This window comes from Plectropomus leopardus, chromosome 2 (assembly GCF_008729295.1).
Source record: "Plectropomus leopardus isolate mb chromosome 2, YSFRI_Pleo_2.0, whole genome shotgun sequence".
Classification (NCBI taxonomy): domain Eukaryota; kingdom Metazoa; phylum Chordata; class Actinopteri; order Perciformes; family Serranidae; genus Plectropomus; species Plectropomus leopardus.
This window is the reverse complement of record NC_056464.1, coordinates 8,804,199-8,821,068: the sequence shown is the minus strand read 5'-3', so window position 1 is coordinate 8,821,068 and position 16,870 is coordinate 8,804,199. Positions and strand designations below refer to the sequence as shown.

Here is a 16,870-nt window from a genome sequence, read left to right as displayed (position 1 = left end):
AAGATAACTTGTGGTCCTCAACCAAGTGGCAAACACTGGGGCTGATAACTGAAGAAAATCTGCAAGTGCCAGAAACTGCAATTCTTCACTTGAGGCTGACTCCAAAACAAGGTCAATCCCCATAGACCACCATGTTAAAATGCCCAACCGCACAGCAGAAATAAACAGTCTGGTATATACAGTCTGGTACAAAAAGATGGTTTTGGTCTGGCTACAGTTTATAGAGTGCCCCAGAGATGACAGTCTTCTGTAAGCCCAGAAGCAACCCCATGGGAAACAGGCCAGAAAATTTGTGGCCTCTTCTGGATCGTTAAGAGGAGTGAGGAGCCAGCACTCACTGACAGTATAAAACGGTCAGTTAAACAATTATGAGTCACACCAACCTCAAGAGGTCCTTGCAGCATCCTAGCATAGAGTCATAAATGTGCGTACAAAACATGAGGCTGATTGGTCCAGTAGTTTGTAAGACCAGCTGCAGATAGACAAGTAAAAACACACACACACACACACACACACACACACACACACACACACATTAACAGATGACCAAATGCATGATACCCTCATGGTGGAGATAAAAAGTGAACTAACAATCTCAAAATAAACTCAATATCATCACATAAACCAACTTCAGCAATAAAGAAGAAACACATTGAGTGTAGGCTTTTATCTGGGGGAAATTGGTAATATTTCTAACAGTGCATGCCCACTATACGTGAACAATTAGTTTCAATTCCTGCCTGTAATGCCCCACTTGTCGCTTGTATCTATCCACAATCCCCCACCCCCTTCTCCACCAGATAAAGTCTCACTTTAGTATTCCCTGGATTTATACAGAGCTGTTCAGAAAGTCACTGGAGCTGCAGCTTGAGTGGCTGTGGTGATGTGAGCTATGTTTGAAATGGTCACGCTCCCCTCACGCCACCAGCTTGGTCCGCATTGCAAATATCCCATCATACTTTGTACAAGGAATCAATTGCTTCCAATATGAAATGCATGGAAGCAGGTTTCTGGTCACATTTAGTGGGCATGCATCTCAATGGACAGCTTAACTATTCTAACTATAACTATAAGCTGTGGAGCTGTAAGGAAGGAATGCTGTGTAGGAAGCTGTGAACTCCTCCAAACCAAATGCAGGAAAAGCTCCACACGCCACATTTTTGTTAAAATGTTCACAGTTGTACAACATATGCTGTTTTCTACATACTCTCTTGTTCTTCTCATCTTTAAAAGTACATGATGCTGGCCTGTTTTTCATCTGGCTGTGGAATCCCTGCAATGTCCACAATGCGCCCCCTGCTCGTCCCTGAACCACTGCTTTGGAAACCATTTAGACAGCATCCCAGAGATTGACCATAGCCCTCTGGCATTAATAAACTCTGCATCCAGCAGATGGCGCTATGCAGACCATCTACATATAACCAGAGTCATCATAGAAGCACAGATTGCGCTTTCAAAATAAAAGCACAAAAGAAATGCAATGTTAATGTTATGTTGATAATGTTCATTAATGCCCATACACTTAAAAATTGCTCCTTTGGTGTCTGTTCAGTGTTGCAAGGACCTGGTCATCAGAGTAATGGCAGCTGTTTTTTTATTTTTTATTTTTGAAATATTGCCACTAGAAGAAAGAAGATTTAATCACCCTTGCAAAGGGTGGAGGGTTACATTTAAGATTGAGTCTGGAACTGGAAGTGTCCGGGAAACTTGAAGCTGTGACTTACCAGTGAATGGCCATGAGCCCACTGTACCATTTAGTAATTTGACACAGGAAGTTTCTGAGTAAAATTCTTCAAGTTGCACAGCCTACAATTAATCAGTTTCATTAGGCTGGAACAACTCTTTCTTCACAAATTGCTTTGACTCTCTGGTGGTCAAAAAACGGAGCAGGTCCTCCCAGGTGTCTCTAACATGCAATAGGCGATTCATTGAGAAGCTTTTATTTTGAAAGGTCCAGCAGGAAGCTTGTGTAACACTGCAGGTGATTGTCGCTGAGCTGTCAGTTCATAATAAAGCTGAGTGTGGCTGAGAGAGGCGCGTGCAGAGCAGAGGACTTGGCCACGAGACGACATGATGTTTTAACGTCACAGAGACAAACACCGGAGACGTTTTGGACTTTGGGAGCTTTAAGTCACCCCCCTTTTTTGTTTTTGAATTTCATTTTTCGCCTTTTTATTTCCTTTCTTTTATTATTATATACATATATATTTTTTACACATTTTATTTTAATTTTGAATGTTCTTTGTGTGATGGCTAATGTGTCATCGGCTGATGTGGGAGTTTTGTTTCTCATCGTGGTGACAGCATCTTTGACAAACGGTGAGTAGCGGTGTTCAAGTGCTGGTCTTTTTTTTTTTTTTTTTTTTTTCGGGGGCTCCATATCTTTCCTAAATAATGTAATGTTCACATAGACATAGAAGCCACCAGCGTTGTGAAGGCTGTTTTTGAAATGTAATAGTTTGCTTACGGTCAATAAATATCCTTTTTAATGTCATAAATAATGTAGGCGAACTACTTCAATTAGTAATTTCATCAAGGTAATGCAACTTACCACATTTGATTACTTCTTGATTACTACCTTACAAAGGTCTTAAACTGCAAAATGAAGCTGAAAATTCCCATTAATAGGCTATGCAGAAAAAAATACTGCACTGCAAAAAGATGCAAAAAAGAAAAAAAAAGTTGTGTAGTTTACTTTTTACTGAAAATAATATATTAGGTTGTAACACCTTTGTAGTCACCTTTGTAGTCACTAGCTGTTTGATTAGTGTAATTTAATTACATTTTTTCAGTAACTATAACTTAATTACCACACTTACATTTATTTTGTAATTTAATTACCCAATATGTAGTAACTGGAAACCACTGTAAGATAGATGTGGGGGAAAGAAATCGATACAGCGCTGTATTGTAATATTTTGCTTTAAAATATCATGTCTTTACATGGACGCCATGTTATCTATGTTTGTATTATATAAATTATTGATATAATTATAGCAAATACAAATTAAACTTTTGGTAGCCTACTGGACTAACGATGTCAAATGCTTTTGCTGAAAAAAAAAAGATTGAAGTGAGATAAACAAACTGAAAACTTTATCTCATTAAATAAAACACATGTTGACAAAGTTTTCTTTTGGGGATATAATTTTCTGTTGAAAAGGGCGTTACAATGCAATATATCATTATATTGTATTAATATTATATTATTATATTAATATTGTATTGTGACTTATGTATAATGTAAATATAGTATTGTGGGGCCGCTGATGATTCCTACCCCCACTAAAAATTCCGAATTTACATCTGCATATTACAGAAACACAAAAGCAACATGAGGGTAAAATTGTGAAGGTCCATTAGGAGTTATTGCAACTTTCAAATAACTGTTTCAAACAATGTAAAGATAATGACAAATACCCATCCCAAATACAGTAAAATGAGGCCAAATCAAAGATCCACAAAAAGCTCATTTATAATGATGTGTAACACAGAATATAAGAAAATCACCATGGCGACCTGTTTGGAATCTTTACTGGTTAATTTACTGAAATAAATTCATAGTTAAAACTGTCATCAGATCATTTATGTTAGTTGACTGGTCAACCCGTCAAATAAATTCCTGCTTGCCTCAGCCAGGATTGATATTACAGTCATATTGCCTGGATTTACACAAATAATCTTAATTTATACAAAAAAATTCAAATTTGGTCATAACCTATGCTTCTATATGCAAACACCCTAACACATGTTACTGTGAACCCAGTGACTCCACAGACACCATATGTGCCCTGAGGGTGTAGTGAAATGCTGTACCAAGCCAAAGATAAGAAAAGACATTCTGTAACACTTCTCAAATTGCTGTGATCCTGCAGGTTCCTCATCTAGCAAAGATGTGAGCCAGAGGAAAGAGGTGGAAGCAGTTAAGATGAATGGGCTCCTGCCGGGCGATGTGGACAACCTCATCGGTGTCGCCTCTCATGGTGAAGCGACGCCCTGCTCTGCCTGTAACCCACAGGGAGCCAGGAGGCGTTCAAAGAGATGCACGTGTTACACTTACAAAGACAAGGAGTGTGTGTATTACTGCCACCTGGACATCATCTGGATCAACACACCAGAGTAAGATCCTCACCCTTCAGTTATGTTCAATATAGCTTTTACATAACTGTCATACTTTTTTTGACATCAAAATCGGGATTTACAGTGCGTCGGTGCTGGTTATCGATGTAATATATGACTCATGTATGTCAGTGCAGCTCATGTTGTGTCATGCCATGATCCCTCCATTGTTCACTGCAGTCATAACTCAAATTCATAGTCTGCAAGTTACAGTTGAGATCTTAAGCTTCAGCTCTTATTATTTGAACATTGCATGTGCTAGATGTGCACATACAGGTATACTGTCTGAGGCACAACAAGTGGCTTATAGAGAAAAGAAGCCCTAAACTTTGTGTTAGAGGAATGCTTTTCATATTTAATAAATGAAAGGATCTGGAGGGAAAATCCAGCTTTTTTCCTCATGTATTAGAATTTATTTATAAAGATTCAGAGTAATCCAAAGCAGTCTAGACTCTGAGCTGTCAGGTATTTTAATTCCACTATGGATTTCTGACAGTGGCCAGCACAGTGGGGGGTCTGCCTTTGAGCATCTGAGATGTTTTTAAAATTTACTGTGTGGTAGGAAAGGGGGAAAATATCGATACAGCATGTTATTGTGATATTTTTGCGTATATCACCCCAGCATCGATTTTTGTCATTACTTGAGTTATTAATATTACAAATATAAGTTAAACTTTTGGTTGCTTTTTTCATTCCACTAGACACACATAGATGAATAGAGACTGAAAACTTCTTTATCTTATTAGATAAAACAAATGATGATGTTTTTCTTTGGAGACATAATTTGCAGTTGAAAAAAATATAAATAAATCACAATATGTTATTGCAGTACTCAACATATCACAATACATTTAAAATCGCAATAATATTGAATCAGGACTTATGTATCATGACAATATAATACCACAGGGCCTCTGTTAATTTCCACCCCTACTATGTAACCTTCAAAATGTAGATTTAAAATGTTTTAGACAATTAACATCTTCTCCTGGGTTGAAGTAGCTAAGCATAGATGTTGTTTATGGGGGCATGCAGGGGACATGCCCGCCTCAGTATTTAGAACAAGAGCATTTGTCTTCCACAACAAAAACATTAAAAAATAGCAGAAAGAGGACTTTGGATTTTGACAAAAGGAATAATGATGACCAGGAATAAAAAGACATTTGCAATATAATTTGATGCAGAAAAGGCACAAATTGGTGCATAAAAATACACAAGAATTCAAGAAAATTAAGTGTTTGATGCTCGAGTTTTTTCAGCAGAAGATCCCTTGCAATTTCATATGTGTTCCCCCAAACACTGAAACGAAACCTGCACCTTTGTAGCCAAGCTCACAATTTTTATTAAATATTGTTCCTGTAACAGTTTATATGTCAGATCATCTTCCCAATCTGCAAATATAAAACCTCAAAATCTTACACGCAGTTTACCACAGGTTGGAAACTTAAACCCTTCTGAACTTCCTTTTGATTCTTGGCATGAAAACCACAACAACATCAAATGCTCACCTGCACTAGAAGACGCCAACTGGTGGGGTGGAGTGGGGGTATCGCGTCATTTATCTCATATCAGTTCCATAATTACAAAGCTTTTGACTGAGGTGTGGCAAGTTGCCAGCCTGCAGAGAACACTGCAGCAACTGTTTTCTGTTACTACAAGCACATGCAAAACTTAACTGGAAATACCTTGAAATTAGGTGCAGGAGTAGGTGCACTCACTGATTTAAGCCATTTACATGTGTTGGTGCATGAAGCATGCTTTAGTACTGATTCACTCCTTAAAGTATGTTATATCATTTGACCAATGGCAAACATACCTCAAAGAGATCAAAAACGTTGTGTCCACTTAGTAACACATTGCAGGTGAAGTTTTAAATTAGCGTATCAAAACCCTGTACATATGTTTTCCTTTGGTACCCAGGGGTTAAACCATGTGGAGTGAATTAAGGCAGATGGTCTGTCCTCTGCTGTGCACATTGAGAGACCTTTAACAGTAGGGTGCAACTTTTACATTCACTGCGTCTGGTCCTATTCATCTGTTGAACTGTCTGACTTCCCAGCTTCCCTCTGAACTATATTAAAATTCTCCAGTTCCTAACATGTTTTTACATATTTGCTTGAAATGAACGCTTTCCAATAAACATATGGCCTAAACAGTCATCCTTTGGCATTAGGATTAGGGCTATATATATTCAAATATTTCTTTGACAATTGTCTGCAACCAATATTTTAAAGTTCACCCTGGATCTATAGGAACAGCTGCATCAAGTGATTGGTGGCTCACGTGGGAGCCTTTGTGTGAAAAGGTGAAAATATTTGGTAAGACTTAAATGAATTATATGAGATTTTATGCATCCGAGGGGACAGCCTCTGAAGTACCTTCAGCTGTTGACTTTACTCTGACTTTTGAAGTTTTCATGGAAAAAGAAAACGTGTCTTGATTCACTCGATACTTGAGCAAAATGTTTCAGTTTGCAGTGACAGATGAAAAAGATTAAAAGTAAACTAACTAATGCTGCTTGCATCTATTTTCAACACTGCTAGAGGAAAAACTGTGAAATGACAAATTGTAAAAACTATGCAAGCTCTCAAAAGGTAGTTTCATTATTTTCACATTTGTTTATAGGCCAGTGGGTATGGGCTTCTAGTGTTGATCTCAAGTCGAAAGGCAAAGCTTAATCATTTGTATGTATGATGATTTTTGGCCCATCCATCACAGAAGACTTGCAGCCTTCTAAATTTTGTGAGTTATGCACAAATTACTGGTTTATGATTATGTGGGATAGATACAAATTTGGTTGCATTACTTTTTATACAAACAGTGCATGAGAACAGCCTGTGTTACTTGAAGATGGGTTGACAAAGGTTCAGATTTACTGCGCTCAAGACTCTTGGTGCAGGTTCCCTAAGTAAACCACAGTAAGGTTGTTTCAGGTTTACATTTCAGACTTATGGATTGACAGGAAATACCTGTCCATGCTTCATCTTCTCATTTACAGCAATAAATTAATTAAAATAAAACTTTGGCATGGATAGTTGTCTTTTAAAAAGTGAACCTGAAACCCTTTAGTGTTTGCTGGAGGTTGAATGGTGGCTTGGCATTGTGTCTTGTACTGTCAGATAAGTGGTTTTTGGAGATATATGAGTGTCTAACACTTTGATGACTTCATAAAGCTCCCTCAGAGCCCCAGGCTCAATAGTGCTGACTGCAATAGGAGAAGTGACTGTATTGTGTAAAATCCCCGGAGTGCCCCTGTAAGTTACAATATAGGTTATAATATATGATGTGTTTATGCCAAGTGTAAGGTCAGAGATCTCTGTATAACTGTGAAAAATGTTGTTATCCAACCGGAGTTCGGCAGTATCAACTGTCATACTGGCTAAACAGACCCAGAGCCTTTCTGAACCTACCTCAAAATCCTCTCAATCTCCAACAAAAGAGAGCACAAGAGCACATTGCATTCTTTTGCTGAATTAATTTTGGTCTCCAGGGACACATGGCAAGATAATCCCATCCATCCATCATTCAGAGTTACAGGTGAAGGTAACCCCAACGTACAGTGGGAAATATCTTTATTTAGATATAATATCTTCATTTAGAGAAATAGTAAAAATAACATTACACTTGTCAAGAGTTAGTCACTATAAGGGATGAATGTCATAAAGAAAATCATTAAAAACTAACTGTGAGCTAAATATATTAACTTTTTTAAATAAATATAATTTCATAGATGAAATAAAATGCTGTTACTCATCAGTTAAATGTATTTGATTTTAAAATTAAAAACAACAACAACAGTGCTGACAGAGCTAAGTGTGGGAACCAGAGGGTAGGCGTTTCGCCACATGGCTGAGGATGTTAAAGGTTAAAGAGGGCTGATAAATTTCTGTTACATTGCTACTTTTTTCTTTATGATGTCTGAAATTGGTGTCTTTCTTACTTGTGAGTTAGGGTTAGTGTTAGTCATGCTGCCACTGATGTGGTGACCACTTTGGATTGACCTCAATCAATTAATCAGCCAGCCAACCAACCAACCAACCGGCCGACTTACCAATTGAATGGCCAACTGACCAGCCAGCCAACCAATCAAAAGACCAACCTGTTAATCAACTAATCAATCAATCAATCAATCAATCAATCAATCAATCAATCAACTGACTAACCGTTATAATATAACATACAGTTTCAGTGACATTTTGTCCTGTTCCATCGATTCGTGCATTAAAAAAGGAGTGTACAGTAATAGGACAGTAATAGTGAATATAAGGTTAAAAGATTGGGTAGTCTTAGGCATTTAAGATATTTGGACATTGTTTGTGCTGGGAAGCCATTATCATATTTGTGCAGGTTTACTGTACAAAGCACATATATGTGAATTCTGGAGAACAGAAAGCCCTAAACTTTCGTTTTTAAGCCATGAAACGATTTAGGGGAATCCCGGCTTCTTATTGTACAGTATATTAGTATTAATTTAAAAGATTTGATGCAATCCAAAGCAGTCTAGACCCTGAGCTTAAAACCCACAGAGGATTTCTTGCGGCCAACAGGCTACTGGGGGGGTCCACCTTTTAGCTCCAGGGATGCTTTCAGTGATACTGAGTTGCCTTTAAAATTTAGTTAGAGGAAACCCTTTGAAAATATGCATAATTTTTCATAATTTCATAATTATTTTTTTCTGATGCCAGTTTTACATTTAAACAACAAGTCTGATAACAGCAGCAGTTCTTAATTCTGTTGTACCTTTATTTACACCGTCAGGTGGGTTTGCGAGCCAAGTCTTCTAGTGTTTCTTCATCCCTCATTCAGCATTTTCCAGTAAACGCTTTTATTTCAGATCATCTTCACAATCTGCAAACACAAAACGTCAAAATTTGCCACAGGTTGGAAACTAAAGCCCCTTTGAACTTCATTTTGATTTTTGGCATGAGAACGACAACAACATCAAATGCTCACCTGTACTGGAAGATGCCAACTAGTGCTTCTCTGCAGCATCAAGCAGATTAGTAAACAGTTTTAATGCCTGAGAGTTGGATTGGTAAGTAAGAATGAGAGAAGGTTAGGGTGGGGATGATATTAAGTCATCAATCTTCTATCAATTCTTTAATTACAGAGCTTTTGACTGAAGTGTGGCAGCCTGCAGAGAGCACCGCTGCAACTATTGTCTGCTCCTACAAGCATGTGCAGAACTTTGTAAGAAAGACATTGAAATTGAGGATGATATTAAGTCTTCCATCTTATATCACCCATCATTCATCTTCTATCAGTTCTTTAATTACAAAGCTTTTGAGCTTCTGAGGTGTGGCAAGTTGTCAGCCTGCAGAGAACACCGCTGCAACTATTTTCTGATCCTACAAGCATGTGCAGAACTTCATCGGAAAGACATTGAAGTTTACTGCAGGGTTAACAGCACTCACTAATTTAAGCCATTAAAACATGTTTATGATGTATAAAGCATGCTTTATTACTGATTCACTCTTTAAAACCTGTACCGTTATACCATCAGACCAACAGCAAACATACCTCAAAGAGATAAAAGATGTTGTGTCCAATTAGTAACACAATGCAGATGCAGCTGAAAATTGGCCTGTCACAGCCTTCTGCATTTCTCTTCCATGCTGTAGGCAGAAAGTTTGTCCTCTGCCATCACTTGGTATCCAAATCTATTGCAGATATTGATCCCTAATGTCTTAAAGAAGGTTCACTTTTTGAAAAAGTTGAAAAGGTATTGCATGGTACTCCATTTCTGTTCACCATTCAACCTGTTTGGTTCTCAGCTTTTCTCTGAGCTATAATTATATATATTTATATGAATTGTACAGTTTGTATTTTTAAATATATGGCTTCAATAGTTATCCTTTGGCTTTAGGATTAGGGCTATAGTTTCACATATATAACATTGATAGTTTTCTGCAACCAATATTTGAAAGTTCACCCTGGATCTTCAGGAACAGCTGCAGCTATTGATTGGTGGCTTACGTGGGAGTGTTTGTGTGAAAAGGTGAAAATATTTTCTGAGGCTAAACTGAATTACCAGAGGTTTACTGGATCTTTGGGGACAGCTTTTCAAGTACCTGCAGCTGTTGTAGGAAGTTCACTGTACTCTGACTTTTGAAGTTTTCATGGTTCCTAATGTTGATATCATTCTAACTTGGGGGTGGTCATACTGCAATCGATGTGAAAACCACTTGGGATTATCTCGACCTTGAGAAGAGTAATAGGTAGGGCATTTGAGGTACAAAGTGTTGGGTGTAGCACACCATTTTTCGGGAGCAGACTAACTTTTCCACAGGTAGTCTGAAAGAATTAAGGGTTAGTACTCTGTTGAGTTTGTTTACCATATTAAAAGGAGGCAAGGTTGATGTTGCGTTGAGGGTCAGCCTAAATATCCTCCAACACCATCAACAGTTATGTGCTCACGTTGTCCAAGAGAGCCAATGTTGTTGTTGTCTCCAAAGGCAACAGGTGGTGCTAAATGGTTTTTAGTTCACAGTCAAGTTTAGTCTTTTTTTCCATTTTGACTATCTTGTTGCAGTTTATGGCCATGTGAAGAGAAGATAGTATGTCTGGATGACAGGATCTCACCACATGCATACTGTGAGAACAATGATGCTCACAAGTTGTATGTCTAAAATTAAAGAAAAGCTCTGGATTTTACGACTTGTGGTTTAACTGTCATTCTTTCTAGTCATAATAGCACTGTGCTAACAAAGCTACCTGCTGAGATCTGGGAACACGGTAGCATTGCTACAACACAGTCCAAAGAGGTAAACATAGCTAGCCATATTGGTTGTTAACAAATTCCTGAAGTTTCCATTATTTGAAAAAGGATCTTATTGAATGTTAACACTTTAACCCAGATCGTCCACTGTAAACATTAATTACAGTTTGCAGATGACCTACAGGTTTACCTTTGTGCTAAAGGATAGGTAAGGTAAGGTAAGGTAAGGTAAGGTAAAGTAATATATAGACAGTAATCATAGCTATAGCAGAACAGACAGTACAAATTTACAGCACACAGTACTCAGTATCCACCACCGTCAGGTGTAAATCATTGACATTAAGGGTCTACGCTTGTTAAGATAAGCAGTAGCAGATGGAACAATGGACGATCTAGAACTTGCCATACTTGTGAGCGTTCGGTGCAGTCAGGAATTATTACCAACATTTCGGGTGTACTAGTGTCGAGTTTCACCTCTAAGGAAAGGGGTTTAGATCATATGGGTGAACTGTTGGCTTGTTTCTGACTTCTTGTGTGATATGGCTACATTCCCAGATGGTGTGTTAGCACAGATAGTGTTATCATAGCAGATAAAAATGATTGCCAAAATATGCAAATAAGACCCAAGTTGTAATCAACTGGAACTGTCCTCTGACCTGGTTTGTTAAATATCATAACAGCAAGTCATCACTTTGTTTCTAGTGGCATTTTAGCCACCAAACATTGGTGCTTTTTACTGACCATCATTTTTATGCCTCCATGCACACAATAGCCATGGCCAGAGGCATTGGCGCAAAATTTCACATAGATGTGTAATAGGATAAAATGATGACATCTTATACCCAAAAGACCAAAGGTCAGTTTCACTGTGACATCATAATGTTCTGCTAAAACACTTTTAGCTATTACTGATATTTACTAATAGGGTTTGCAATGAATCACACCATTGCAAAGCTGATGCTAAACTGTTATAACCACTATTTTTAGAGTGGTTAAATAAGGTCATTTGGAGGTCTAATTCTATGTTGTTGTTGTTGTTGTTGTACTGGACTGTATTATTCTGAAAGGTGTTTTGGATATTCTGTCCCCATCTTGTATCCAAATGTGCAGGACAAAATATTAGAAACACCTCTCAATGGAATCCAGTACAACACTGCCAGCGACAACTGCATCTAAAATCAATACAGAGCTCAATCTATTCTCTCTCTGACACATCACGTGATGTGCAAAGGGCATCAAGTGCAGGAGGGGGCACCAAATCAGCTAATGATCATGATTTTAATGGTAATGATGAAGTATTTCAGTTTAAAAAGAAGCACAACTACAATAGGCACCATTAGACATTTATAGGCAATATGATGTACTTGCTCAAAATGAGTCATCAGTGTTAATAAGTTAAAAAAAAAGATAATTTCATTTTGTCTTTCTCTATGCTCATGCAGCTTTCTCTCTCTAGCTCGTTGACCAAAACTTCACTTTCCTGTTTTTATTCTGTGAATTACAACAATTAAAAAAAAGACCGCAAAGCAGTCATGCTTCGTGCACCCAATTAGCCGACAGCAGTGTGAAACAGGAACATTGCAAGCCTTATAAAACAGTACCTTTGCCTTAGGCAGGGTCTGGGCACTAAATGAGCTGTTAATGTGTGTGTCTTTCTTTAGGCACACTGTACCATATGGTATGGCCAGTTACCAGGGTGCCCTGCGTGCGAGGCGCTCCGCTGGGACCGAACAGGGGACAAGGAGGGCGTTGGGCCAGCGCTGTGTCTGTACACAAGAGGCTGACTCCAACTGCAGCAGCTTCTGCATGGACAGGTAATTGTACCACAAGGGGAAAAATGCAATGTTTAGTGTACATTTCCATAAGTATTTGTCATAAATAATACAAGAATATTCTCTATAAGGAGGTACCAACAGTAAATATGTCCTCATCCCACATTTAATACCATAGCCTCTGAAAACACATGTATTGAATTGGCCTGCTGGTGTTCATCAAAATAAAACTAAACATTTAAATTGCTGCTCTAAATTTAGTATTTGCATCTGCAACAATGCTTATCCTCGATTGCCTTGATTTTTTTCACAAGTGAGCCTAAAATCTTGTGTGAACCACATGATAACTTGTTACCACATGATAACAACTTGTGCGCACAAATTAGCCCAATTATTTTGTGGAAAAAATAGGATAATAGGATGATAATTTGTTCCCGCATGGTAACAGCTTGTTCCAACAAAATAACTAACTTGTTCCCACAAAATAATAGTTTCATTCCACAAGATAATCAATGCAACTTGATTACCCTTGTGGAAAAAGATTACAAGATAGTATTTTTTCTAAAAAGATAACAATTTTTTTATTTCAGATTTTTTGGGGAGCTTTTTGCCTTAAAGATAACACAGCTGATAACAGACAGGAAAGGTGGGAGGGAGAGGGAGGATGACATGCAGCAAACGTGCTGCAGGTTGGAATCGAAACCGCTGCAAAAGCCTATACATGGGTTGTACTCAGCAAGTGGTCTCCTTACAAGTTAATGATCTTGTGGAAAAACATAACAAGTTAAATTGTTTCCACAAGATAATATTTTGTCTCCACAAGTAGCTGACTTGTGTGCACAATATAAAAAATATCACCTGTTGGGACTTTAGGGGCTCTGGACAGTACTGATGGTTACTTGCCACTGTAATAATTTCTCCTGTCCATACTGACTGTAAAGTGTTTCTGGCCTAGGCTAACTCCAAGAGAGAGAGACAATCTTTAGTCAGTGACTCTTTCAGTGTATAATGTTCATGAGAGTAATGTAAAAGCACAGGGTTAGTTTAATGCAAGAAAGTTAAAGGATAGCTTCAGATTTTTATAAGTGCAAGTATTAATTAAACTAAATATTAACACTTTGAATACTGGATAAAGATTTCAACAAAGCTGAAGTAGCTGACTATAAATGCATAAATACATGCATTTTTAAGTTGTTTCACTTTAGGAAATGATGAAAAAGTATCAGAGGAAAAGCATTTGGTTCATGGCAGTGTTTTAGTGTTTCTGTGTATTTTTTTTCCCAGCAGGCAAAGGAGGCCACCCAAAGCAGCGCCTAACATAGACCAGAGGACAGCGTCTCTGCGCAGTGGGACTGTTTTAAAATGAACATAAGAGTGGCTTACAACCTGAAAGTTGGACATACGTTGTCTTTACATGAGGCATCCCCTTGTATGGTGCCTTACCTTCAGACTGCTGGATGAAAAACCGCAAAGCTGCCTGTACAAATATTAAAGACAGCGAAATGAAAGCGAGGGGTACCAGCAGGAATGCTGATGGAGAGCCAGTTTTCAGCACTCTCTGCCTGTCTATGTCTGTGCGGCAGATGGATAAGACGGAGAATGTTGTTCATTATCTTGTCACAACTAAGGATGGTTTACATGGCTAACTCATGTTGACCATGGAAGACTTTGGTAGAGCTCACACATGGCCAGGCTGCGTGATGTGAAGGCCACTTCAAGAGCTGCTGCCATTTCACTCCACCACCTCCGTGTTAAATATAACGCGAAACTGTTGTGTTTCCTCAACGAGGACATCATTTGACCACAGCCAGTAACTCATTTTTTTTTTTTTTTTGAAATCACAAAAAATCACTATTTGTCACAGCCACTGAAGTGCCCATATATATATACTTTATAATAACCATCATTAATAAATTGGAAATTGATAACTGTGAGGCTGGTTGGATGTACTGCCAAATTCAGGGAAATGTCATTGAAGACGTTTTATGGAGATGAACTCAACATGTAATTATACTTTCCATTCACTTCCTATATGTACCATAAAGGTATATACAATTATATATGTGAATATATCAACAAATCATTTATCATTAACACAAGTATATAAAATGTTATGTGTTCAACAAGTGTTAAATAAGAAAAAACTGTAGCATTGCTAATAATTAGTTAACATTATTAATTATCATCTTTAATTGTTTGTAAGCAGTGAAACAACTATGAACTACAGTTTTAATTATCTGAATATGCCATTTCTTAATGATGGTTATAAAGTGCTACCTACTCTTTTATGAGTTGTGAGTGAGTTAGTTTCAGCAGTGATTGCTGAAAGCATGCAGATATCAACAATTCAGTGAATTACTAAACTTTTCTGTGGTTTTTTTTTTAAGGTAAAGGAACTGGAAACAAAACAAGAAAAACTCATTTTACAGTACTTCTTTTACAAAAGTGTATCCACGTTTTGTGTGTATCAAATGTGTGTCAGTATATTAAGGCTATAAATTATATTTTCGTACACTACCTATATGTACAATAGAAGTGTATAATAAGATGTTGTATATAGAATTATATATGAATTTATCATCTGTGCTGAAGAACTCAGTCGAGTTACAAAACTACAATGTACCATATAGCAAATTTATTGTACACATTATTTATAGTCTTTTTGTTCCTGTACTGATTGAACCTCCAACTAATTCCCCAATCAACCTACAGGAAAGATGTAAACAATGACCACTCTTGGCTGATTAAAGATCTCCCCAGGAAAGTGCCACACATTATTCAGTTTTCAGTCAGACAAAAGGACATTGATTCCTTGCTTGATATTTGGATTATTCTGAAACACATCTGGTTTTATTTAAGCATTTTTAAAATGAAATGACTATATATTTAATGTGCTTAGAAAAATGGTGAAGAATTTCAGTCCAATGTCTATTTAGTTGTGTTAACTTTGATCAGTGGCTCATTTTACATCCACAGTGAGTTCATATCAGGAGACACTGAATTAGACTGCAGCCTGAACAGCATGCCATGCTTATAGCATTGCATAGTGCTGTTGAGCACACTTTACCGTACTATATCGTTATCCTGCATGTCAGTAATTCCAACATTCAGGTGTGCAGGATAACACTCATGTACCATATGGCAAATTGATCTATAGTTCATATTTTGTATCTGCTTATGGACTTCTGTCTCTATGCTAAACATGGTGCAAGGTATTAAAACAATTGAAAACGACACTATGTATGCGTTGTATATGTCAATGCCTTCCTGCCAAGTTAACATAACTACAGTATTATATGCAGTGGTGGATAAAGTAAAGTAAATGTACAAGTACTCTTACAATATACAATTAGACACAAGTAGAACTGCAAATACTCATAAAAATAAGCACCTGAGTAAAAAGTATATAGAGAGGCAACATATACAAAGAACTTGAAATCATCAACATGCTGTTTATTATAGTTTCTAGCATTAGCTCAAGCTCAGTGTTGTTTTTGTGTAACCAGCTTGGTAGTATCTCCAAAGATTTCCCTGTTTTAACAAAATTTATGTGTACGTACTGGGGGGATTCTGCAGCACGTGATTTCTGTTTATGACATGGTTCAGTGCCAGTTTTTTACTGCAATCACAATATTTCCTTACCTAAGCCACCTACCTCACCTGGCTCTCTTTTTCACAATTCAATCGCAAAAAAAACAACAAACAAACCCTTTGGTTTTTAAGCATACCCACAGTCTTTCTCAAACCTTAAAGCGACAGTTCACCCCAGAATCAAAAATATATATCGAAGTAGTGTTATTAATCAATCTAGATTGTTTCAGTGTGAGTTGCCGAATATTGGAGAAATCTGATACAGAGATGTCTGTCTTTTCTTAAATATAATGGAACTAGATGGCAGTTCCTGGTACTCAAAGTGTGAAACAAAAACAAAAACATTTTAAAAACTTCACAGCAATGTTTCTCTCTAGAAATCAGGACTCACTCAAGATATTCCACAGACCTTGTTGTGAGCAGTTTCATGAAGGAACTATTTTCTTTCTACTAAACTGCACCTTCTAACTGTATTACTGCACACAACACTGCCAGCTCACTTCGAACCAACATTACAGCTCAGCCGAGGAGGATGCCATCAATTTTTACATCTCACGCTGTCATAAGTATGAGCCTCACATCTGTGGGTTTGTCCCAATATCCCCTCTCAACTCCTCTATCCTCCATCACTTGACCCGAAAATCGATCAAGACTGAAGAACTGAAGGACT

General features: G+C 37.6%; 1 protein-coding gene across 2 annotated transcripts; it reads left to right on the top strand.

The window, feature by feature from the left end:
• Positions 1 to 2,039: 2,039 nt before the first annotated feature.
• Positions 2,040 to 15,845, top strand: LOC121951826 (endothelin-3). 2 transcript variants are annotated; one of them, XM_042498321.1, is made up of 4 exons: positions 2,040 to 2,319; positions 3,876 to 4,119; positions 12,499 to 12,651; positions 13,897 to 15,845. In XM_042498321.1, exons 1-4 carry the CDS (start codon positions 2,250 to 2,252, stop codon positions 13,973 to 13,975), a joined length of 546 nt encoding a protein of 181 aa, XP_042354255.1. In that variant the 5' UTR covers positions 2,040 to 2,249; the 3' UTR covers positions 13,976 to 15,845. The 2 variants fall into 2 exon arrangements, with proteins under 2 accessions (XP_042354255.1, XP_042354247.1); XM_042498313.1 differs by having other exon boundaries at positions 13,894 to 15,845.
• Positions 15,846 to 16,870: the final 1,025 nt, after the last annotated feature.